At 43.2% G+C, this 25,157-nt stretch overlaps 4 protein-coding genes across 14 annotated transcripts in view; 2 read left to right on the top strand and 2 right to left on the bottom strand.

Moving 5' to 3' along the window:
- Nucleotides 1-3,479: 3,479 nt before the first annotated feature.
- Nucleotides 3,480-13,242, top strand: si:dkey-201i24.3 (kinesin-like protein KIF17). 6 transcript variants are annotated; one of them, XM_061686621.1, is made up of 15 exons: nt 3,480-3,525; nt 4,200-4,328; nt 4,778-4,852; nt 4,937-5,019; nt 6,470-6,580; nt 6,751-6,882; nt 9,614-9,750; nt 9,826-10,037; nt 10,108-10,167; nt 10,361-10,493; nt 11,327-11,448; nt 11,547-11,678; nt 11,892-12,059; nt 12,899-13,040; nt 13,113-13,242. In XM_061686621.1, the coding sequence occupies exons 1-15, from the start codon at nt 3,520-3,522 to the stop codon at nt 13,187-13,189; spliced, it is 1,719 nt and encodes a 572-aa protein (XP_061542605.1). In that variant the 5' UTR covers nt 3,480-3,519; the 3' UTR covers nt 13,190-13,242. The 6 variants fall into 6 exon arrangements, with proteins under 6 accessions (XP_061542605.1, XP_061542604.1, XP_061542603.1 ...); XM_061686620.1 differs by having other exon boundaries at nt 12,899-13,046; XM_061686619.1 differs by having other exon boundaries at nt 6,754-6,882; nt 12,899-13,242.
- Nucleotides 13,243-14,189: 947 nt separating this feature from the next.
- slc35a4 (solute carrier family 35 member A4) lies at nt 14,190-15,299 on the bottom strand. The gene has a single exon (XM_061686624.1). The coding sequence runs from the start codon at nt 15,289-15,291 to the stop codon at nt 14,332-14,334; it is 960 nt and encodes a 319-aa protein (XP_061542608.1). The 5' UTR covers nt 15,292-15,299; the 3' UTR covers nt 14,190-14,331.
- Nucleotides 15,300-15,512: 213 nt separating this feature from the next.
- Nucleotides 15,513-18,127, bottom strand: LOC133408121 (SLC35A4 upstream open reading frame protein). The gene is made up of 3 exons (XM_061686625.1): nt 17,934-18,127; nt 17,533-17,631; nt 15,513-15,710 (listed from the first exon to the last, which is right to left on the bottom strand). The coding sequence occupies exons 1-3, from the start codon at nt 17,946-17,948 to the stop codon at nt 15,513-15,515; spliced, it is 312 nt and encodes a 103-aa protein (XP_061542609.1). The 5' UTR covers nt 17,949-18,127.
- Nucleotides 18,128-18,268: 141 nt separating this feature from the next.
- Nucleotides 18,269-25,157, top strand: part of hmgxb3 (HMG box domain containing 3) — a 28,184-nt gene continuing 21,295 nt past the window's right edge. For 4 of the 6 annotated variants that reach the window (XM_061685885.1, XM_061685883.1, XM_061685887.1 and 1 more), the window contains exons 1-3: nt 18,269-18,450; nt 23,021-23,173; nt 23,254-23,428. In XM_061685885.1, coding sequence (XP_061541869.1) covers nt 23,034-23,173; nt 23,254-23,428 — 315 coding nt within the window. In that variant the 5' untranslated portion in view covers nt 18,269-18,450; nt 23,021-23,033. Of the gene's footprint in view, nt 18,451-18,570; nt 18,643-23,020; nt 23,174-23,253; nt 23,429-25,157 lie in introns of those variants that run through there. The other 2 variants (XM_061685884.1, XM_061685886.1) reach the window with 2 other exon arrangements.

Below are 25,157 nucleotides of genomic sequence, written 5' to 3'. Positions count from 1 at the left end.
GTGTCCTTAATAATTTAGAAGAGTGTAATATAATCCATGTAGCCTAGTGGAGATGCAGACATAAGCACAGCATGGCCTCTGTGGACATGAGAGACGCTGTGAGTATTATTTTGTTGCAAAATGGCAGATTTTGTATTTTTTAATGTTAAGTTTCTGGTGACCTTTTTTTCCCACAGAAGTTAACGAGGGAGGGTGAAGCAGTAAAAGTGGGAGTCGTAGTAAACGCAATACCAGGTAAGGGTCATTGCTAGAACTACAATGTACATCTAAAATACTGGAAGTTAGTTAAATTTGTGGCAGCATGGTGAACTAGTGTTGAGCACATCTGCCCACTTTTAAGTTTCTGAGTTGAGTTTGTATGTATGGAGTTTGCATGTTCTCCCCATGCTAGTGTGGGTTTTCTCTGTTCCCACATTTATAAAAAGTGTTGGGTTCATTGAAGACGAAATTGTCTGTTTGTTTGTTAGCCTATCAATGCTATCAATGCGAGTGTGAATGATTATTTGCAGAGGTGGGTAGCGTAGCCACAAACTACTCAAGAGTACTGTACTTTAGAATAATATGGCTCAACTAAAAATAAAAAAATAAAAAGTAGTACTCCAAGAATAAGTAACCAATAAGAATAATAAGTACACCCACCCTGAGAATGGACGGCTGCCGTGGTCGCCCATATCAAAAACTGACACTGCTTTAAATTTTGTTTACATTCATGAAACAGCGCAATGTGCTTCTCACCAAGCAGAGGTTACAGAGCCGTTCTTTTCTGTTTTTACCAGGTTTGATGAAAATTAGTCACTGAAAACGTTGCTTCTGTGTGGGGCCCCGGGGACGCGCAAGCAATTATTAAAAAAATAAATAAAACAGCAAGCAGAATGTAGCTCAACGCAATGATGTAAAATGGTGACCTACAACTTTGTTATGGCCGCTGTATCCACACTGCTGCTTGCCGTGGACTTTCTCTGTGCCTTCAGGGTGCTAGTGGATGTTATGAACTGCTGCCTCATCAATGCTGTATCTTTTGCTACGTACCCGTGCAAATGGGGACCGCGGCTGACGGCAATTGGCGCCCCGTGGCGATTTCCGTCGCCTGAACAGCGCCACGACCCCCGACCGGTATACTGTCCAACACAAACAGGACTTCTCTGCCCCCCTGGTAGGAGTCACCATCTTTTCTGAGGTGGACCTGGTGCGTGGCTACCGTCAGGTACCGGTACAGCTACAGCCCAAGACAGCGGTCATCACACCCTTCGTCCTTTTTTTATTTCTACGGACGCCTTTCGGCCTCAAGGGGGCGGCACAGACATTTCAGCGCTGATGGACACTGCTGCGTGACATGCTGTTCTTGTTTGTCTACTTGGATGACATCCTGGTGGCCAGCGCGGGTGCAGAGGAGCACCTGACCCACCTCTGGCTGCTGTTCTAGCGTGTCAGCGAGCACGGCCTCAACGTCAACCCGGCCAAGTGCCAGATCGACCTGTCGTCCATTACCTTCCTCGGGCACCACGTCACGCCACAGGGAGCCATCCCCCTTCCCGCTAAGGTGGACACCGTCACCAGAGTCCTACGCCCCTCCACTGTGAAGTCCCTGCAGGAGTTCTTGGGCACGGTGACGTTTTATAACGGAGTCATTCCCCACGCAGCTCACCTCATGCGGCCCCTCATGAGGTCCTGTGGGGCAAAGTGCCCAAGAATGAAGTGCACTGGTCACCCGGGATGGAAGAAGCTGCCTACCGCGGCCCTGCTGGTGCACCTTCTCCCACCGCCTCCCTTCCCCTCACGACAGGCAAATCTGACTACGCAGTGGGAGCAGTGTGCAACCGCCTCATGTGGGTCACTTTGCTCTGCCCCCAAGGAGGACCTCCAGACCTCATCTTTTGAGCTGGTTTACAGCCATCCATTACGTGTCCTGGGGGAGTTCGTCCTGGATGCTGCAGCCCCCTGGTCTGGTGTCCGGGGTTTTGCCAACGCCTTTGTCCCCATCCCGACATCTTACCCCTGCTTCCTCAAGTCCCATGCGCCCGCGAACCTATCATCAGCCAAGTACATCTCCATCCGCCATGACAGCCATCGGCTCACGCTGCAGACCTCCTACGAGGAGCCCTTCTCTGTTGTGGAAGCGGGTCTAAGAACTTTGTGGAGGACACTGGAGGTAAACAAGAGTGGAACATGGTCGACCCCCTCAAGCCTGCTCAGGTGGACATTGTTGTGCTGTTGCAGCTGGCCCTGCCCCCACGGCGCGGTGCCCGCCCGCTGCAGTCTCCGGACCCAGCTCCGGCCCAGGCTACGCACCCGCTCCTTGGCCCTCACCACCCTCCTGCTAAGCGCAGCCGTTTTGGATGTTTGATCCACCCACCAACACGTTCACTGTTTATCTTGAGACTTTGCCATTGACTCTTCGGTTATGCAGTTTTGTTATGATAAATTGAAATGGCCCTGTGTGGTGACTCACAAAGAAGAGGCATTCACCAGGGACCTGTACCTATAAGAAAAGGACAGCAGTTACACGAGTGTCCGGGTTCAAAGAGGTGGACTGTTTGTTGTTGTTTTACTGTCAATTAGTTTGATGTGGCGAGTAAAGCAACACGATGCTTTTTCGTCTCATTATTTACCACAACTCCACCGTTTCCTCTTAAAACACACAGGTAAAACATATGTTGCACACAAGTACGATTTATTTTTAAAAAATCACTATAATTTCTCGAGTACAAAATGCACTCGAGTATAATATGCACCTCCCAAATCGCCCTTTCACAGCAGATTCTTCCTTTTTGGGATGTGGGAGGAAACCGGAGTACCCGGAGAAAACCCACACAGGCACGGGGAGAACATGCAAACTCCACACAAGGGGGGCTGGGATTTGAACCTTGGTCCTCAGAACTGTGAGGCAGATGTGCTAACCAGTCGGCCACTGTGCCGCCACTATGTTACCGTACTATGCATAAATTTGTAACATTAGACACTACTTATCACTAGAATGAAAGTATATCCTTTTCAAAACCCCAAGGTATATGTCTATACAATGTGACAAATTGTGGTCATTTTTCTGAAACCTACTGTATGTATAATCCACACCTCGACTTTTAATGAACGTTTTAGTCCACAAAAATGCATATTATTCTTGAGAAATTAAATGTAGCGGAGTTAATGTAGCACGTTCCCACCACCCTCTGGTAGTTTGTCTATATGTGCCCTGTGATTGGCTGGCGACCAGTCCAGGTTGTACCCAGTTTCTCTTGCCCATAGTCGACTAGAATAAGATCCAGCTCACCTGTGACTGTCATGAGTAGAAAACTGATTAGAAATGGATGTATGGGGTTGGAATTATCTTTGCATAATATCTTTTTTCTCTCAAAAGGTCAAGAGTGTGTCTTCATCCATGAAGATGGACAAAGTTTGGACTACATATCAAAAGATAAGGTACTCTCACCATTTCACATTGTTTGCCTCTTACAAACTCAATGCTTCTCCAAACAGCAACTACAGCGCTTGACCTTCGACCAAGCTGTGACTGTGAACAACATGCAGGTAACAAGATGTCTGGTTAATTTGAGTCTGCTTACACAACAGCGCCGAGCAACGTGTCCACACATGAAAGCACAGGTTTCAAAATTCCTCCGCCCTTCCTTTATGTGACTCGCATACAACATTTCCTTGACTTCTGTTCATGACTACCATAACATAACTAGCCATATTTAAATAACAAAATGTTAGGGCAATAATGTAATATGATGGGGTGACCTTCAGGGTTCCCACACCGAACACGTTCGCTCTCTAGCCACACGACTAAGCCGTACACAAACAGTGCAGCTCGGCTTCTGGCTGGTGCATGTTATGGCTCGCCATACAGTATGTTTGGAAAAAAATCAAATAGCACTGTACAAACCCAACAGCGAGTGGCAGTTAAATAGCCTTTCCCAAGCTCTTTTATAGCGTACTAATATTCACTGCAACAAAATTGCTGTTTCTGTTGCACTGCACCCTTCATTTCCTCAAATAAAGATTTTTATGTTGCACTTTCCTGAAGTAGTTGATGTTTTATTTGAAATGTCAATAACTCTACCTGTGTAGACAGTTTGTGTTGCATTTTCCTCCATAACTGTACCAAACTGGGATATTTTTGGCATCTAAGACTTTTGCATGTGGCCTGCAAGGGAAATGTTTGACAACTCTGCTTTAAAGTGAGCATGTTACACTGACAGAGGTTCCATGGGAAGCTCCTGCGGCCGCTCACTGAATGCACGTGTGGAGGTTACAGTGGGTCACTGCTCATATGCGGAGCCTCCATGGAGAACATCAGTACTCTGATTGACGATGTTATCATCAAACAGGTGCGTTACAATTTTGTAACATTCTTTCACCTTTCAAATTTTCACTTAATTGGTCCAAAAATGATCATTGACTGGAAGCTACGTAGCTTTGTTCATCTATCAATGCCAGTAACGTATAGTGACAGGCAGAAGAATTAAATGCTCTTCCACTAAATGGCAGAAGGTACAATTACCCAGTTTATCCACTTGTTGCCAAATCCCCAACAGAATAATCGCTTTGTGTTCAACTAAACAAGCCCAAATTTCACATTTGAGTAAGTACAATTGTGAGTAAACTGAGATGAGATCATCGTTATTTCTGCATATACTGTGTATGTTTTGTGACATTTTTGTTGGGTTGTGCGCCTGCTGTGAGATATTCCTAATGTAAAATGTGTGCCTCGGCTCAATAAAGGTAGGGAAATATCTATATGGTGAAAGTATTATTGCCCACCTTGTGCTTTTTACAGCTGTTGACAAATGCGTTCAGTGGTGTGATGTCACCTGTGAAAGAGGAACTGTTTATCGCTGTGTCCTACCTTCAGGTTTGTTTGTGTGATGCCATAACAAGACAGAGGATTGTCAACACACACATATATATATATATTTTTTTTTTTCTTCTTCTTAAGTTTCATCCAGATGGCAGTACAGTGGACCTCTTCAACCATGACACACAAACTCTGGAGCTTATCCCCCATCCGGTCCTTGGAGGGTGAGTGTAAATCAGTGATCAGTGATGGCTGTAGCCAGTTTTGCTCTGACCAACCAATCAGAGGATGGAAAAATACTGACCTTGTGAGGAAGAATTTGAAATCTGACTCGTTAAAGAAACAGTCCCATTGGTAGTGTAGTTTAAGTTACATCGGCCAGCACTACTGATTCTCAAGGCCCTAGAGCAGGGGTGTCCAAACTTTTTGCAAAGAGGGCCAGATTTGGTCAGATGAAAATGTATGGGGGCCGACCATTCGGCCTGACATTCCTCGAACCATTAACATTGTAAATTAACATGTAAATATTTAACTATATCACTTTGCTGTCTGCAGCTAGGTCGATATTGCAAATGAGAATCTGTTTTCAATTGCATTACCGGGATAGTTAAAGGTTAAAATAATAATAAATGAAATACAAATCAACTATTTTATAAAAGTTGACTGAAATTTTTTAGAAACATGTATTTATTGATTTTGTTCTAACAAATCACATCCCAGTGCATTTTGACAAAGAATAGTATAGTGGCTATGCAGCTAGTATAGTGATTATACTATTATTATAATGTATAATATAGTATAGTCAAATCAGATGACAGAAATTTGACAAAACTGTGGTTTGATCATCACAAAAAATCAATTCACTGAGACGTGTAGCTCGCCTTTGTAGAATTTTCATTTGAATCACGGGCTCTTGTGAAAAAGCGCTGCTGTGCTATCAAAACAGCTTCCAGTGGCTTCAGTTTTTCAGCGCGTTTGTTCGCCGGTAGCTTGTCGTAGTTAGCATGTTTCGTCTGGTAATTAAATTCTTTGAAAACAGCCACAGCCTCTTGGCAAATTAGGCGGACACAGTTGTTTCGCATGTCAGTGAAGAAATCCACTTGTCCTGGACACTGCGGCCCTCGTTGTCTACTTTCCTCTTTTTAGTTTCAGTTGCCATTTTAGAAATGGGCTAAAAACATACCACAGGGGTAAAAGTTCACAAAGGGGTCACACAACGAGAGTGCGGCCACAGGTCTACTGCCACCCTCTGGTGAAATATAAAATGGCTTTTTTTTTTTATATGTCTGTATTGTTTACTGTGGTAAACTGTGCTGGCGGGCCACATATTATTGATTTTATGACATGATGCTTGGGGCCAGAGGAAATCTGGACACGGGCCGGACTTTGGGCATGCCTGCCCTAGAGAGAGATAGATTGACATGGGACCTCAAAGAGGTTGAAATCTGATTGGACTAAAAATAAATAAATGTTGGAAATAAATTCTAACAATTTCATGTAACAAATATTACAATGTAGGTTGTAAATGACAGCTCACCACAGATTTAAAATATGTGCCTTGCCTCAGTAGAGGTTAGGAAACCTTAGTGTGACTCATCCCATCCAATGGCAAACAAACAGACGCATGTTTTGTTTCCATTGCATTGCGAAATTCACTCTTGTTTTTCCACTTAGTGTTATCAGAGGTTTGGGCGAGTCGTGCGTGGGCTCTGCAGAGGAAGCCTACACTCTCTATAAAACATGCAGGGAAGCACAAAGGGCCAAAGAGGAGTTCATTTCAACAAGGTAAGAGGTCAAATGAACTCTGGCTGTGTCTGCCAGGGACTCACCCTGTGTGGTGTTTACACAACCTATAATCAAGCGTTTGATGGGATCACACAAAAAGACTCTCCTTTACCAGCTTGCCCTGCATTTAAATTTATTTATTTTTTTTTATTGACTGCTTTTGTGTTCAGCAGATGTAGTTGGCTGTTCACAGTGGCAGTGGAGAGGAAAGTCCATGAGGGTAAAATGTCCTTGCAGCTCTGTCGTAGCAAACTGCGGGTGTTCAGTCTGGTGGGAGCAGCCAATGAGACGGACCTCATGGGGTCAGTTCACAACAGGCTTTACATTTACATACTAGCCGTTATCATGCCTTAAAGTATAGCTGCAATGGGAATTTGGCTTAGGTAATTGACAAGTTTTGAAAATGACAAAATAACCAAAACCCTATTATCTGCATGGAATTACTCTACCAAACATACATGCATGCAGATACTTAAATAAACCATAATGGCCAGCCTGGAAAATTCCAACCAGAATCTATCCCTCCATTTTCATGAAGTTCATATCTCAAGACAGCACTGTAGATGAATTTAGAATGCGCGTTGTGATTTTGCAAACCTGAGACAAATTGCGATGGCAGGCTTTTTTTGTCTTGAAATACCGGCTCTGAAAGGCAGGTGCAAACAGCACCGCTGTGCGTAACCATGACAAGGAGGGCAGGCAAAATGCGAGGCGACAGGGGGAACAAATCTCTTGCTCTCGTGTGAACATTTTGATATGCGACAAAGCATTTGTATTGCAACATTTTGTCGACTCATCAGTGCAATTTTGGAGCTTTTGACTGATCTAAGGACTGACTCGGAGCCAGTCACAAGGAGTCGTGTCATATCACCGATGACAAAACTCCTTTTAATTCTCATTTCCTTGCGTCCGGGTCGTTTGATTTCAGTGCACGGTGACAATTCGTGCTGGCCTTTCTTAGATTAGTTTTACATTTGTGCAGTCTCAAGTTTTTAATGCAATGTTACACAGGACGGGCATCCGGGACAAGTTTTATCAAACAAAACATGGCTTTCTATGCGGTTTCTGGCTTCACCCAGATTATCAGTGATAACAATTCTGTTCCAATTACATCACTTCAAACTTCATAGGCTATAATGGTTCCAGTTAATGGTAAAACCTATAAGAGATACCAGAAGCGCAAAGACCTCTTAAATATGCCTTTTTCTGGCACTTTTACACTTGTTGCCAACAACATGCACAATCAGTTAGACTGCACAGGTGTCAAACTCAATGCCCAGGGGTCAGATCCGGCCCACTACATCAGTTTATGTTCAAACATGTATCATGTTTGTCAACTTTCATAATTCTTGCTAAAATTTCAAATTGTTATAGTATGTAATAAATAACATTGCGACATAGCTGGCATTTTTTTGGTACCAAAACCCTTTTTACACTAACCTGAACAATCATACCTGACTTCTGATTCCAGAACTTTTTATGAATTATTTTTTTGTTTTAATATAATAATATCCATCCATCCATTGTCTGTACCGCTTTATCCTCAAGGATCGCGCGCGTGCCGGAGCCTATCCCAGCCATCTTCGGGCGAGAGGCGGGGTACACCCTGAACTGGTCGCCAGCCAATCGCAGAATATAATAAATATGATGAGTGGAATAAACATTTCTATGGTTTCGCAGTCATAACGGTCCTCTGCGGGAAACCGTACCAATGTGGCCAGCCACAAAAATGGGTTTAACACCACTTAAGAGTGTGTGAACAACCAATTTAGCACCTGCTATTTGGAGTCTTAGTAACTCAGGTCCTATATTTGCGCTGTGATTAACTGCCAACCAGGGTGTAGTTTGCCTTTTGCCCGATGTCAACTTAGATAGACTTTTTCAATGAGTGCCATATACTGTAAAACAATGGTGAGCAAACTACGGCCCGCGGGCCACATCCGGCCCGTACATCATTCAGATACGGCCCGCCAAAGCTTGGTACAGAATTGCCCAAATCATATCAAAATCATGACTACATTTATTTGACCTTGTCCTGTAATGCCCAGTGGTTCCACCAGGTTGTCCTGTAATGCCCAATGGTTCCACCAGGTAGCGCAGTAGGTACAGTGGCAAATTGACTTGAATTTGGCTGTTCTGTTTTTACTCTGCTACTGCTCTGAACCCTTCTTCAACCATGAGTGGGCCAAAGACAAGAAAAGTCGACAGTGAGTGCTTAGTGTTAAATATAGAATGGACTACGAAATATTTTTTCACTGAAGTCCGGTCAAAGGCTGTACGGCTAACTTATTAAGAAGCCATTGTGGTTTTAGAGGAATATAACATCAGCCGTCACTTTTGTACCAAGCATGCTGATTATGCTATCAGCCAATCAACACGGGAACTGATGGCTACGGCTCAGCGGTTAAAATCAAGCTTGCAGGCTCAGCATAACAAACACCTTTTTCTGACAAACTGCCATCGAAGATTCAGTCACACGGAAACAGCGCCACAGGAGCTGCAGATGGAACTGATTGATCTCCAATGTGACACTGTCTTAAAAGAGAAGTTCAACTCTCAAACTGGATGAGTTTTATTCTTCCTTAAATGCAGACAAATTTCCAAAAATCCAGAAGATGGCACAGAGGATGCTGGTGGTGTTTGGCACTTCATATGTGTGTGAACATACTTTTAGTGTGATGAACACAAACAAAACATCCTACAGATCCCAGTTGAGTGATGAACACCTCAGATGTGTTCTGAGAATTGCCACAGCAAAACTAACACCAGACTTAATGCACTAGCAAAAAACGGTGATCAACAAATCAACACTGTTAACATTAAAAGTAAATCGAAGTATTAACACTACAATGCCTGGTTTTGTTGTTTATTTTTGATATGTAAAAGCATCTGGTCCTGGCTTGGCCCGCCTGTCAAATTTTAAGTCAATGTGGGCCTGAGCCAAAAGGTTTGCCCACCCCTGTTGTAAAAGGCTAAAGAAATGTTTCATTAATACACCATTCCATGTTGTTCATGTCAATTTGTGCTTTTCAGCGTCAACCCACTGCTGAAAGTTATGGATCAAATCCCAAGTGAAGCCACCAAAACAGATCCGCTCTTGCATTTCCTTCTAAGCGATGCACTCACAGGAAATAGCAGGACTGCACTCATCTACTGCATTCAGCCTCAAGGTGCTTTGCTTTGCTCCTCCCCACGTCCAAACTAACCTTTGCGAAAAACATGAGCCTGATTCCTCATCATTACAGACGGTTTGGATGACGAGACCCGATCTGCTTTAGCTTTGGCCCAAAAAGTGAAGCGTTTCCTGACGAGGGCCTCTGTATGTTGTTGGAGTCCAGAGAAAACACAGCAAGAGATCCGAGGTCGCATTATGGAACTGAGACATGCAATGATGTCAGATGCGTCTAATGGGACGTATAACATCCACAGGCTTGCTGAGCTCATCCAAAGCCTGCAGGTCAATTATATACTGTAACATCAACAATGAACTACATATTGACCTCATAAGTGAGTGGTGCCTTCCACAGATAGTGAAAGAGCAGTCCTGGGAGAAGAAAAGGCACGAATCAGAGAGGATTCAATTTAAGGTCTGAACCTTCCTTAAATTTGTTTAAACCAGAAGTGTCAAAAGTACTCACACAATGTACTTAAGTAGAAGTCCAGACAATTGTATAAAACAAAATAAAGTAAGAAGCCTATTTGGACAATTTGTACTTTACTTCCCAACAATGCTTTTAACCCCTTCTCCCCCAAAATAAACATTTTGTGTTTGTTCGGCAGTTCCGTGTGCCCCAAAAGGGCCAAACGGACGGTCACTTATCTGCAGGTCACAGCATCGATGCCACGAGGGGTTCAGACAGCGTGGAATGCTTGCAGACAGAGTTGAGGCAGGAGATGGAGGCACATGTAAGAGGTAACAGGACATTTCAAAATGCAGTCCAATACAAGAGCTGTATCACAAACTCCACATTATGGTTGTACAGTAGATAACATTTTTATACAGCCCTGTTCAAATTCCAGGTTTTTGTGACATAAAAATGAGACCAAGATAAATCTTTTAAAAACATTTTCCGCCATTAATGTGACACATAGCTTGTAAAACTATTTATTATTTATTTTTAAACTGAGATAATATGGTTGCACAAGTGCGCACACCATCTTGTAACTGGGGGATGTAGCAGTGTTCAGAATTAACCAATCACATTCAAACTCAAGTGAGTCAGCCCATACAGTACCTGCGACCATTTAAAGTGCCTCTAATTACCTCTAAGTGCCCCCCCCAAAAGTTCAGCTGTTCTCGTAGGCTTTTCTTGATATATATATATTTTTTAACTTCTATCAAAAGCCTGAAGGTTTTGTTCCAGCTGAAGAAAAACAGCCCAAAGCATGATGCTTCCGCAGTCCACCACGGTGCTACACTGTAGCTTATGGCATTACGAAAATCTCCCAGAGGTGTGGGGAAATGTGTTACGGCCAATGAAACCAAGGTTGTACGTTTTGGTCATAATTCTAAGAGGTACGTTTGGTATAAACACAACACTGCTTATCACTAATCTAACCTAGTGGGGAACTAAGTGTTTTATTGACACTTATTATATATACACAGTATGGTTTGTGCCAATTCAAACTGACCTCATTATCTTCATAAAGGCCAACCTTTTGCTATTGGATGCTGTTCGATTAAACAGGTGTGCCAAATGTTGTAGCCATTGAGTGTGTGTTGTGTGCCTCGTGTCATGTCTGCAGAAGACGGAGGGAGCGCGGACAAAGTCCAGGAGAGGGTAACAAGAATCCTGCAGTTGAGAGAAGCTCTCAGAGAGGAAACGATGAAGAACATTTCTGCAGAAGAATGTGACCTCTGTCTTCAAGTAACACGCTTCATCTCACTTGTCTTTTTCATTCTTTTACATAAGCTTTTCTGTACGCATAAGACACTCTCACTATGGCTTTTTTTTTTTTTCTTTAGCTAAATGAGGAGTATCAGTTGGAAGACTGCCATGCACACGAGCGTAGGAGGCAACTGAAGGAGCTCAGCGGGAGATTAATACAGCAGGAGATGGAGAAAATGGAGAGAGACTTGGCAAGGGAGCAGCTTCCAGTAAGATAATGGGATGAGCTGATAGACTGTATGCATTTCATATTATTCAGTGTGTCATCCATCTTAGGAGAGGATGCTGAGTCACTTGAGCAAATTCATTATGAAAATAAGCCATCAATCAATGTGTTTTAGGGGAATTGTGAAACAAACTACAAAACACTCAGTAGTAATAAGAGGTAAGGCACAAATCATCTATTTAAATGTACTTGTTAGAGTGAGGGCGTGCGGAGAGAGCTGCTGGTGATGAGCAGAGAGAGACAAGTTCTGGTGCTGCAGATGGAGGCCCTGCGAGAGGAGGCCCAGCAGGCCCACAAGGACCTACAGGAGCAGCGTCACAACCACCAAAGTGAGCTGCGACGTCTGAGGGAAGAGAGCCTCCAGGTGGGTCCAACTGTGGAAGTCAGTTAGCAACACATGTAGACAGACAATACAATATTCTTATTTTTTGTTTCGTGTGAAAAAGGACCAAGATTACTGCAGCTTCAGTCAGTTGTAACTCATCGTCGTCATTGTCTGTATAATACTGCCCCCAAGTGGCCAAGGTGTGCAGACTGGAAGTACGGCTCTTCCACACAGACGCAACCAATCGGAGGATAGGGGACGGTCTTAGCCAAATATGGACAAAGTGGATACAAAACTGGGTCAAACAGATGTAGCTGTCAGACAAAACCAAGGTGTTTTTTTTTTTTTTTATTGAATTGAGACTTTCACACTAAGTCCATGTTAAAGAGTCACTCTGTGGAGGTCTAAATAAAAATACAGGACCTTAAAGTAACCTTCACACACCAGTTTAAATTATTTTATATTTGCAGCTTTCCCAGAATACGACAACCCCGATTAGCATTAGCAATGAAAAGCCTTGGAAAGTTGAAAAATAAATAAAATAAATTGGACGACACACAAAACTGCCTAAGGATTTTGAGGTATTTATTTTGTACACTGTAACTTCACTGAATCACCACTTTGTATTAAAAATAAGAATAAATAAGGAAAACAGCACAACTTGTCCCTTCTGAAATTACCATTGGTTGTTCCCTGAACAGGCCTTTCTTCTTTTTTTGGTTTCATTGCGTTCGCAAAACCGCAGAAGATCCTTACTGCTACTTTGATTGTATTAAAGCAATAACTCATATTACCGTAAATTTGGTAGCTCACTTGACACTTGAAATGCCGCATAGACGTTTTTCCCCCCTTTCATTCGTGTACATCTGTCTCTGAAGGTGTTCCGGAGTTTTCATGAATCTAGTGAGGATCTGAGGATGTCCGAGGCCAGATACAGAAGCGTGCTGCTGGAGGCTGTGCACGACGCAGTTTACCAATCTGCTCAAAACCAGCAACTCCGAGCTGACAACAAACAACTGCGTAAAGGTGTTTGTATCTACACTTGCATCATAGAGAGATCATTATATGTCTTACTTACGTTTTGTTTTACAGCTCTGGGAGAGTTGAAGGATACACTAACCAAGCAAGGTGCGCACAAGGCTTCTGTATCCCCCCCAAAACTAGTCTAAACGATGCAAGTGTATGGAAATTAACTGGCCCTTATGACAATAAAGAGGCAGCCCTCCTGAACAAATGATATTTGCGTCATTATTTGAAAGTCCTCAAACCATCATGAATGGAACTTTTAAAACAATGAAAATTAAGCCACAACACACACTGGACAAGTCATTACGAATACACCTCCACAATCTAATGAGCTACAATACAAGATAAAAACCTCTCTAAAGGTAATGATCGGGTAGGTATTTATGTAATTTTGTCTATTGGAAATTTTCAGTGGTGTTAAAGTTTTCAATAGCACTTGTTCTCATTGGGGTTGCAGGTGAGCTTGAGGCCGTCCCAACAATTACAGATTGTTAAATCAGAATCCTCTTTATTTGGAAAGTATGTTAAAAACACACAAGGAATTTGTCTCTGGTAGTCGGAGCTGCTCTAGTAGAAAAATTGTCTATAAATGGAGAACGTTCAGCACTGTTACTTCTCTTTCTCTTTGTTCACAATTGTTAGTGGTATTAGTTCAAGCTGACTCTGCTTGTTTATACTTGTGATTTAGATGATCAGACTGCATTTGATGGCCAATTTATGCAGAAATCCCAAAGGATTCACATACTTTTTCCTCCCACTGTATTAGCCTTTTTTTTTTTAGGTTGGGGGTTCAAATCTGGGCTCCAACCTTCCTGTGCAAAGTTTGCATGTTCTACGCATAATTGCATGGGTTTTCTCTGGGTAATAAGTCTTCCTCCCATATTCCAAAACCAAATTGTAACAATTCAAATTTTTCCTTAAGTGTGAATGTGAGCGTGAACGCTTGTTTATCTATATGTGCCCTGTACTTGGCTGGTGATCAGTCCAGAGTGTACCTTTACTTTCAGCCAAAGTCAGGTGGACTGGCGTCCAGCTCACCCGCCATCCAAATTCGGACAAGTGTTCTAGAAAATAGATGAAATAGATGGCATTTATAGTGCTACGTAAGGGCAAACATTGTATTCCATTACGATGCACACCTAATTGAACCAGTGAGTGTATATTTTTAAAGTACAGTAATAGTTGGATTTTCACATTCAAACTCACAAAAAAAGGCAAGAAGAAAAAACAAGAGAACCCAAAGTTGAGTATTAAAGCAGTGACTAGAGTTTTGGTGAAGACTCCTCTACGTGTAGTAAAGATAAGCTGCCAGGGCGACCATGGAGAGCGGTATAAGGAAGAGGAAAGTGAGCTGCAGCCCTAAAACGGCCCACGAGAACACAGCGTTGACCAGCATGGAGCAGGAGATGACGAAGAGTCGTGTGATACCGCTGCCGTGTTTCAACACCACAGACATCAAGAGGCCGTTAGCCGCCTGTCCGGCAACGATGGTCCAAACGGTCCACGAGTATCCTTCCAAAAAGCTCTTGTCGCTCACCAGGGCAGAGAGGGAGGACAGCCCGTTGATGATTACGCCAAACCCGTAGAGGTAGAGATTCTGCAGGCTGAGCGGCAGCTTCTGGCTCTTCAGCACCCTCTCTGTATAAACAGCCGCCAGCCCCGAGGCACAGCAGTACAACAGCATGAGGAAGAGCCCCCACGCTGTGATATGAAGCCTGGCCCCTCGCTGCGCTGCGCTCACGTCTGTTGGATCCAGACTGGCGAAGCTGTGGCACACTCCCGCCGTCATGAGAAGCCCCAGACTGAACCACTGACCCCAGCGCAGCCTCCTGCCCAGGCACAGGGAGAAGAGTAGAGCAGTGGCGGCAATTTTGAGGTTGCTAAGCATCTGGAACGAGCTGGGGTCCATGTAAGCCTGCATGAGGACTACCAGGTTGTTGTTGAGGGCGTAGAGCGCCGCGGGGACGGCGTAGGGGGCAACGAGGAACGGAGAAGGAGGTGAGAGTAAGGCTGACGTGCCCTCGGTCGTAACGAGAGCGGCGAAGGACAGGAGCAGCTTGGCCAGCTCGATCATAATGACGCACGAGGACGGATTGAAAGGGACGCGGCCCTCAACCTTGCTCAGAGCAATGAGCGGCGCGTGAGAGCCGTAGATGAGGACCATCACGCACAACAGGGCGCCCCACTGGAGCCTCGGCACCCGTCGCCGCCTGTACTTCGTCCTCTCATTCTTGATCACGATCATGGTCAATAATACAAAATTAAATAGTAACTTAGAACGTGAACTGCAGTGCAATTAACATAAGGCCATGTCAAGGACGACCAAACAAAACATTTCATGAAATGTAATGGACCAAACCTCACAAGCATGAAGGCTTAAATTATAAATAGTAAGTGAAAATTGCTGATTGCAGTCCATCACTGACAAACAAGAAGTAGCACCAGGCTTTCGCCAGTCCGCCCAAATTACTTGGAGCCTTTTTTCAAGTTGTTGAGACGGTCTTTGATGGTCCTTTCAATGTTGGGCACTTGATAGTTCTGTGCTGCATATATGCCAGTGACAGTCCCCAGGAGCAGCCCAAAGATGGCGGAAGAGCGGAGTTTGGCCGCCACATAACCGGCCAGGAAGCCCTTGAGGAACGGAGATCCCAACAGTGTGCCACCCTGCAAGACGAAGCAGACATGAAACCCCCTGGAAAGTGAACATGTATTTGACACACCACACAGAACAGCTGTTAAACGGAACCCCAATTGTAATGACAATTAACTTAACGCAAATCATTCTGGGATTGATGATGTATAATAGTTGCTCTTTGCCACCCTCTCTTATATTAGTTAATGCAGAGGTGGGCAGAGTAGCCAAACATTCTACTCAAGTAAGAGTACTGTTACTCGACAATAATGTGACTCTAGTAAAAGTAAAAAGTAGTCCTCCAAAATAATTACTTGAGTAAGAGGAATGAGTACGGTGGGTGGGGGACAAGTACTGAGTAACTGATTTTTTAAATCAAATCTCTTTAGCAACTGACTTCTTCCTTAACTATTCCTCTATCTTTTTATGGTTTAATAAATCTGATAGAGTGGCACGTTGGACAACTGGTTAGCATATCTGCCTCATAGTTCTGAGGACCTGGGTCCAAATCCGCCTGTGTGGAGTTTGCATGTTCTGCCCATGTCTTCATGGGTTTTCTCCGGGTACAACGGTTTCCTCCCTCATCCCCAAAACATGCATGGTATGTTAATTAAAGACTCTAAATCGTCCGTAATTAAAGACTCTAAATCGTCCGTAAGTGAAAATGATTGTTTGTTTATATGAACCCTGCGATTGGCTGACAACCATTTAAGGGTTCAGGGTTTCCCTGTGTTTCAACTGTGCGGGATGGGTAAAAGTAAGTATATGTCACAGATTTTCGCCAATTGCGGGTGGGTCTGTGACGCAAACTCAACATAATAATCACGGGTACACAGTTTCTCAGCCAATGACTTGGCAACTTGGCTGGCTGGAGTTCCAGAGCGAAAGAGTCACTTTTAAGCATCGGCTGAAGCACAATTCCATCAATGCCAAAAGGTAAGTATAGCTGCAGTAGTAGCACACGTCAACCTGAGCCAACAGTTTAATCAGAATTTCCTCCTGATAACAGTTGTCGATGTTGGGGGTGAAGTGTATTTGTGTTTGGCTATGTCATGTGCCACGTGTAATATTGAGGCTGAGTGGCGATAATGCAATTGAATACTATGGGCAGTCGTTTTAAGTGAGTCTGTCGGATGGATTCATTTGCCAGTGTTGCAAGGTTAGCAGCACTGCATGGAGTTTTTGTTGGATTCACAGATTAGCGTGAACTAAAAGTGGTAGCTTCTGATAAGCGGCACACAACCTTTCACAAGCAGGCTGGTAACCCACCAGGCCCTGCCTCTTAAAGGCACATGGATGTACATGCACACTACATTATCGACAGCATCGTTGTTGCTTATTGCTTAGCAAAATTTGTTTTGTGTTCGACTACATTTATAGTGTGTTTAAAAAGTGTGCTTCAATAAGTTTAAATGTTTTTAAAGGATATGAGAGGGGTAAAACTATTTAGATTTTTTTCTGTCTCTACTGCAGATGTTCACCTATCTGGGTGGGACTGAATCATATCCGCCACACAAAAAAAATAAATAATAATAATAATTATTGATCCTGGGGTTATTTTGACGAAAGCATGTCACAGACATGTTATTAAGACACCAGGGAAATGTTTGAAATTCTGAGGGGAAAAAATGCATACGTTTCCTTTAATATTAAGGTCAGCTGACAATCTGACTGAATATGAATCAAATTATTTTATATGGGCACAAATATGTACATAATTGTATATTTTACACAATATGTAGTTGAAAAGAACACACCATCACTCCATTTATGACAAATGTAATATTTAAAACTATATTCTTTTTCCTACTCCTGTGCTTCAGTCATCAGATATGAGTTAATCACGGAGCCTACCTGAGGAATTCCCACAGAGATTTCGTTCTCCACTCGCTTCTGGATGTCCTCCAACTGATTTTTGAGCTGCGTCAGGTCTTTCAACCGTTTCAGGGGATCCTAAAAATAGACAAGCGCTTCACCGTTCCGCTTGAAATACAAATCATCCTCGTCTTTCGTGTTTGCATTAATATGCCAACAGCAAGTGCTGCTATATTATAAAACATGTCATTCATGCTTTCTGCTGCAGAGATTTCCCGTAATAAAAGTTAAACAGCTCTGTTTATTGGCACACCCGTGCAACCATAACTAAAAGGTCGTCATACTTAAATTAAATCCATTCGCAATGTTCCACTCTTTGTCGCCACTATGGTCTGACTTATTTAAGACTAAAACAATAAAAGCCGGATAGTTCTACTCACCTTGTCATCCGCCATTTTTTCTCATCGAGTTGATCAGTGTTCGATTAACTAACCTAAACCAAGCGTTGCGATTAGTTAGGTCTGAGTGCGTCTCTTCGGTAAATCACAATGTAATTTAGTGCAGTGTCTCAAACGCTCTAATATCAAATAAAGACTCTTCCTTTTTACTTCAACATTATCGATGCGTTTCATGCGCAATCCCACGGATGTGTTTCATTCATCCATACCGGAACCTAAGTGTCACCTTCACGTGTCAAAAACGTCCAACGTGATTGGCCAGTGTTTCCATAATACCGTCTGCTATTTGTTTAGAACCCAAGCTGCGAAATCGCCATGTTTTTTTGTACCAGTCGATGTGACACAAAGCGACTTTTGCCATTTATCCCTCGCGAATTCCACCCTTTAATAATAGAGTTTATTCTATAGCACTATTATACAGCCTCTTTGCAATATCCGGCCGTTTGGGCGTACTTAACATCATTTTCAGAGCATCGTGAAGCACTTCGGGCCATCCGAGGTAAGACTTCAACAAGAAGCCGTTTCATTGGACAACGCTGTGAGTTTGCTGGCAGTATGCAGTCGGGCCATTAACGCTCCGTTGAAACATCAGAGTGCAGGTGTTTTAACTTGTGTCGACACTCCATTAGTGCTCCTGTGGGCCAATATGGCAACATTTTGGAATGACCAAGACACTGTCATAGCTACCGAGGTGACTTGCCTGTATACACTGGCCGACTGGTGTCTTAACTTGCTTCCAATATGTCCTTATTTTAGAATTCCGGCTGAGTTCAGTGCTGGCCCCTTTATTTTGTGCTAACTACGTGCGATAATAATAACAATAATATATATATATATATATATATATATATATATAAACTCCCCTGAGACTGAAACTCAGGCGGCGGCACAAAGTTTAACTTGGTCCTTCATCCAAGGCAGTGGTGGGTACGAAGTACAAATGCTGCTCTAAGATACTGTACTTGAGTAGATTTTTGAGGTATGTGCACCTTATTTGAATATTTATTGTTCTAACAAGTTTTTACACACACTACATTTGAAAATTGAAATTTACTTTCTACTCCTTACTTTGTCAAAGTAGACTTGTTAACCTATTTTTCAACCTCCGTAGATGACTACACAACTTCAAAAAGATGTACAGACCCTTTCCAAAAAAATTTAATATCATGAAAAAGTTTATTTATTTCATAATTCCATTCAAAACGTTTTAAATTTCTTTCACCTACTGTGAAGAAATAGGTCCAAATTTTTCAGCCCATAAATGTTTTAAACTGAGTGTCACACACTAATCGTCTAATAAACTCAAAGCACTTGCACAGGTTTCCCCAGGTGTCAAATTGCTTCAGTTTGGTTCAGTTGTCTCAGTTGGGTTGAGGGACACCAGACCCAAAAACAAAGAAAAACTGACAGCAAACATCAAGCAAATCTGGACTTCCATAACTCCCAGGCAATGCCACAGGCTGATTGCTCAATGCCACAGCGCATTGAGCCAGTGATTGAAGCATAGGGATTCCTAACCAAGTATTGAAGATTAACATAATTGTTTTGGAAGTACCATATTTTGATTGATTTAATGTGACCCTAATTTGTATTTAATTATTATTTTTATTTATTTACAAAAACTGAAGTAAAATGGTAATTTCTTCACAGTATTCAAATTGTTTTTGAATTGAATTTTATAGGTTTTATGAACTGGAAACCCAAAATATGTAAAAAATAATAATAATAAATACTTGACATTGTTTAAATTGTGGGCCCTGAATCTATAATCTATCAAAGTTTAACTTTTTGAATGGAAATAAACTTTTCCATGATATTCACATTTTTTGGAAAGGGTCTGTAAATGAACCATGGCTGAGCTCTTGATTATTATTATTTTTTTTGTCCTGTTTGGCTGTTAGGTCAAGCAGAATGGAGGATCTGTATCCCTTTTATGCCGGAACAGTTTTACTGTGTTACAGTGGAGTTTTTAAGCTTCCGCTGTGGTTAGTATTATAATTGATGTTTATTGAGAATCAGAATTGATCAGTCGAACAGAACAAGGTTTCTGGAGGGGAGAGAGAAACGAAGACAAAGCACTAATGGTAAACGGGATGAGAAAAGTAAATCATTACATATCTACAACAATGAAGTGAGTGTTGCATGCAGCTGTAGTGCAGGAAGAACAGGACAAGATGGAATAGGAGAAAAAGCATGCAGGACAAGGGTCGTGAACCCAGCTGTACAATTGAAGTGTGGTGGGATTGACTGTAAATGATAAAAGTCTATAGGAAAAGAATGTGAGTTAGGGGATATACAAGCAATTCGCATATTCATAAGTTATTTTCACAATAAGTGAGTGGCCCCACACCCAGCGAAATAGGCCCAGGGGTGTGTGCCTGTGGACACATGCAAGTGAATTGACACTGTTTTGCATACACAGACTGCCAGAAGTGTCCTGTAATTGCTATGCCTACACCGTGGAGGCTTAGGACCCCACCCAATCAGTCGAGGGGCGGATACATTTAATTACGCTGCAAAATTGATCAAGACGGCGGCTGCGTAGATAGTGTAGAACCAAGGAGCACGCTGAGTACGTCACCACAGCATGTGACTAAAACCGACCAATCACGAGAGATGATCTCCGCGGCGTTCTACGCACGGCAACAGTATTTTGCCATGCGCGCTTGAAGCTACGCAGAGAGGCCGTGTGGGCCAATTCATCGGTCACGTGATGCAATGCGGGCGTTGTCAGCCACGGGAGTATAAAGAGGTCTTAAGTGAGAGCCAACCTACCTCCCTGTTAGTATGACTGCCAGGTCCCCGACTAGCAGTATTTGGCCCTACCCCGTGTATCAGCACCCACTACCCGCCCTCGAGTGTGGAAGGTGAACCCCCCCTGTCCAGGGAGGGACAAAAAACCCACAGCAGATCCCACAGCCCGCAGGGGACCACCTGCCCCACCCCCACGGGAAGAGGAAGAGACGATCGCAGCGGGACGCAAGGAACGGAGAGAAGAGGAGGAAGCGGACCCGAGGAGCGACAGGGGGGCCCCACCAGCACCCACGGAACCACCAATGCTCCCTGGGAGGTCACCCCAGTGGTTCACCCTTGCCCCTGAGATCGGGCAGGAGTGAAGAAAGTCCTTGTTTGATTGAGATCTTGGGCTCTCACATGGTGTGAAAAACAGAGTCAGCAGCGACTGTGAGGAACGTGATCCAGGGCACCATTAACAACAACAGAAACAGATTTGGAGAAACAAGACATTCCTCATCCATGGCCTTATTTAATTGTTTCATGTTGTCGGCACCAAGAATGATTCGTGGTGAATGTGTTGTCTTGTGCCAGGCTAAAACCCACAAGCTTCCTATGTAAGGTGGCATGTAAGGTGTTTTCTGTTTAGCATGGAAGTCGAGCCAACACACTCGCTCTCTTCTCAGTATTGAGGACTATCTAAGATAAATCCTCCCTCACCCCCATTGTGCGGCGGTATTAAAACGGGCATTGTAGACTAATTGACCCAAAAAATAGTAAAAAAGTTTTACTTCGTACTTGTTAATACTAGACTTTACACCGATCTGATCGGCGTGATCGTTATCGGCCAATATTTAGCATTCTATGCTGATGGACTTTGTCATGCTGCCACCACCATGCTTCACTGTTGGGATTGTATTGGACAGGTGATGAGCAGTGCCTGGTTTTCTCCACACATGCCACTTAGAATTAAGGCCAACAATTTCTATCTTGGTCTCATCAGACCTGAGAAACTTATTTCTAACCATCTTGTAGTCCTTGAGGTGTTTTTTTTTTTTTTTTTTAGAAAACTCCATGTGGTCTTTCATGTGTCTTGCACTGAGAAGAGGGTTCCGTCGAGCTACTCTGCCATAAAGCCCTGACTGGTGGAGGGCTGCAGTGATGGTTGACTTTCTAGAACTTTCCGCCATCTCCCGACTGCATCTCTGGAGCTCAGCCACAGTGATCTTTGGGTTCTTCTTTACCTCTCTCACCAAGGCTCTTCTCCCCCAATTGCTCATATTGGCTGGACGGCCAGCTCTAGGAAGGGTTCCGATCGTCCCAAAGGTCTTCCATTTCAGGATTATGGAGGCCACTGTGCTATTAAGAACCTTAAGTGCAGCAGAAATGTTTGTGTAACCTTGGCCACAATTCTGTCTCTGAGCCCTTCAGGCAGTTCCTTTGACCTCATGATTCTCATTTGCTCTGAAATGCACTGTGAGCTGTAAGGTCTTATATACACAGGGGTGTGGCTTTCTTAAGTCCAATCAGTATAATCAAACACAGCTGGACTCCAATGAAGGTGTAGAACCATTTTAAGGATGATCAGAAGAAATGGACAGCACCCGAGTTAAATATGAGTGTCACAGCAAAGGGTCTGAATACTTATTGCTGTGTGATATTTCAGTTTTTATTTTTTTATAAATCAGCAAAAATTTCAACAATTACGTTTATGGGGTGCTGTGTGTACATGAATGAGAGAAAAAATGAACTTGATTTTAACAAATGGCTGTAATATAACAGAGTGAAAAATTTAAGGGGGTCTGAAAACTTTCCGTACCCACTGTATTTTACAATTGAAAAATCTCACGGCACGCCAACAAACAAAAATGTCACAAAAAGTGGAGACATTAATTACTGTATGTACTTCCTGCCATCTAATAGAAGACCATTCACTTGTTCTGTCTGTCGCTGTGCTTCACTGGCATAAATAGATGAACAAAGATACATTATGTATTGTAAATACAATTCTTTGAGCAATTAAGTACACAAGTATGTACAGTAAATGAACAGGTCATTTAAATAGACATATTGCTCCATCTTGTGATCGGTTATCGTTTTTTTTAAACTTGCCGATCGACCCCAAAAATCCTGATCGTGTAAAGCCTAATTAGTACATTTCAGAGTCTGTACTTTTTTACTTTTAAGTACAAGCGTTGAAGCAATGCTTTCTACCAGAGCCTTTTTCAAGTGTCTGTCCTTCTACTTAGTACAGAGTGTAAGTATTTATGTAACCTCTGACTGAAACTAAAACTAAAGTGACAACAAAGTTAAGTCTGTTATCCTATTGGTCCTAGATCCAAGGGAATTATGGAGAAGGTGGACCTATGTGAGGTAGTGAAGCTGACAGAGGAGGTGGAGAGCGCCTACAACCAGGTTGAAGTACTTTCCCCCAAGAAACGAAAGCGCAAAAGTCAGGAAGAGGGTGAGGTGAAGCCGAAGAAGCCCAGGTAATGCTCACATCAAAATGTTTGCACACTCACAAACTGGGATTGAGCCTCCATGATTTAAAAAAAAAAATGTCATACAGGTCTGCCTACTTGCTGTACTACTTCGATGTCCATCAGATTATGCAACAGGAGAGACCCAATCAGCCACAATCAGAGATCAACAAGCGAATCAGTGAGAGCTGGAAAAGGCTCAGTGTGGCAGAGAAACGCTACTATCTGGACAAGGCCAACTCGGAGAAGGACGGCACTGATACAGTACGTAAAAAAGGTTTCACTACTCACAGGGATTAGGGATTTTCAGGGATTAGGGATTTTCAGTTTTCGGGTGAACTTTGAGGATGAAACTAAAATGGAATATAACCATAGATCATTTTACACTTGAAACTATGTGAGTCCCAGGATGCACATGTCTGGAAGTAATAAATTGAGTATTCAAAAAGGAGTCAAAGTTTTTGAAATCCTCTTTGATATGCTGATGTGCTTCTATTTGAATTCAAAAGATTTATTACCATACATACAACATTTACGCATGAACCTTTATCTCACAGGGCTGAGTGTAAGTTACTGTATGAACACATTTGTTATGAGTTATACAAATACATGGTATTAACCTTGTAGGGTGATCAGAGTCAGCCACATGTGCTCCCAGCACCCCTGAAAGTGCAGTGTCACCCATGATTGCAGCGACTCTCTCCTGAAACTGGGTGAGTCCCTCGGCGCTGATTCCTCCGCCTGGTTTGTCCACACTTTGGCGGTGGGCAGCTGTCCAAATCAGATGCCCCAGCCACCTCATCTGGCTCCTCTCAATGTGGAAGAGCAGCGGCTCTACTCTGAGCCCCTCCCGGATGACCGAGCTTCTCACCCTATCTCTAATGGCCCCCTGCGGAGGGAACTTATTTTGGCCGCTTGTATCTGGATCTTGTTCTTTCAGTCACGACCCACAGCTCGTGACCATAGGTGAGGGTAGGAACGTAGATCGACCGGTAAATTGAGAGCGTCGCCTTTCGGCTTAGTTCCTACTTTACCACAACGGACCGATACAAAGTCTGCCTCACTGCAGACACTGAGGAGAGGCTTCCGTCGGGCCACTCTCCCATAAAGCCCCGACTGGTGGAAGGCTGCAGTGATGGTTGACTTTCTAGAACTTTCTCCCATCTCCCGACTGCATCTCTGAAGCTCAGCCACAGTGATCTTGGGGTTCTTCTTTACCTCTCTCACCAAAGCTCTTCTCCCCCGATTGGTCAGTTTGGCCAGACGGCCAGCCGTAGGAGGGGCTCTGGTCGTCCCTAACGTCTTCCATTTAAGGATTATGGAGGTCACTGTGCTCTAAAGAACCTTAAGTGCAGCAGAAATGTGTTCGTAACCTTGGTCAGATCTGTGCCTTGCCACAATTCTGTCTCTGAGCTCTTCAGGCAGTTCCTTTGACGTCATGATTCTCGTTTGCTCTGACATGCACTGTGAGCTGTAAGGTCTTATATAGACAGGTGTGTGGCTTTCCTAATCAAGTCCAATCAGTATAATCAAACACAACTGGACACCAATGAAGGTGTAGAACCATCTCAAGGATGATAAGAAGAAATGGACAGCACGAGTTAAATATGAGTGTCACAGCAAAGGGTCTGAATACTTATAGCTGTGTGTTATATCAGTTTTTATTTTTTAATAAATCTGCAAAAGTTTCAACAATTCTTTTTTCTTTCAGTATGCAGTGATGTGTGTACACTAATGAGGGGCAAAATGAACTTAAATGATTTTAGCAAATGGTTGCAATATGACAAATTGTGAAAAATTTAAGGGGGTCTGAATACTTTCTGTACCTTTCTGTCAGGTGACTCGAGTCTGACTCGAGTCAGGTGACCCGAGTCAGGTGACCCGAGTCTGACTCGAGTCGTCTGACTCGAGTCCGAGTCAGGTGACTCGAGTCCAGATCTCTGCCAAAGTGGATTTTACATGGTCTGAATCTCATTGTTTTTGATTTTATTAC

This window comes from Phycodurus eques, chromosome 9 (genome assembly GCF_024500275.1).
Source record: "Phycodurus eques isolate BA_2022a chromosome 9, UOR_Pequ_1.1, whole genome shotgun sequence".
In the NCBI taxonomy this organism is placed as follows: domain Eukaryota; kingdom Metazoa; phylum Chordata; class Actinopteri; order Syngnathiformes; family Syngnathidae; genus Phycodurus; species Phycodurus eques.
Note: the sequence above shows the minus strand (reverse complement) of the source record. Positions and strands in the feature narration are given on the sequence as shown.

Bases quoted from the DNA above. Each gene is read 5' to 3' on its own strand.
- LOC133408121 (XM_061686625.1), bottom strand. The intron at 15,711-17,532 runs GTAGGCTCCGTG...TTCGTCTTGCAG, and splicing joins TCTCTGTGGGAATTCCTCAG to GGTGGCACACTGTTGGGATC.
- si:dkey-201i24.3 (XM_061686618.1), top strand. The intron at 6,581-6,750 runs GTAAGAGGTCAA...TTTTGTGTTCAG, and splicing joins GAGGAGTTCATTTCAACAAG to CAGATGTAGTTGGCTGTTCA. The intron at 11,679-11,891 runs GTAAGATAATGG...TGTACTTGTTAG, and splicing joins TGGCAAGGGAGCAGCTTCCA to AGTGAGGGCGTGCGGAGAGA.
- slc35a4 (XM_061686624.1), bottom strand. From the start codon at position 15,291: ATGATCGTGATCAAGAATGAGAGGACGAAGTACAGGCGGCGACGGGTG.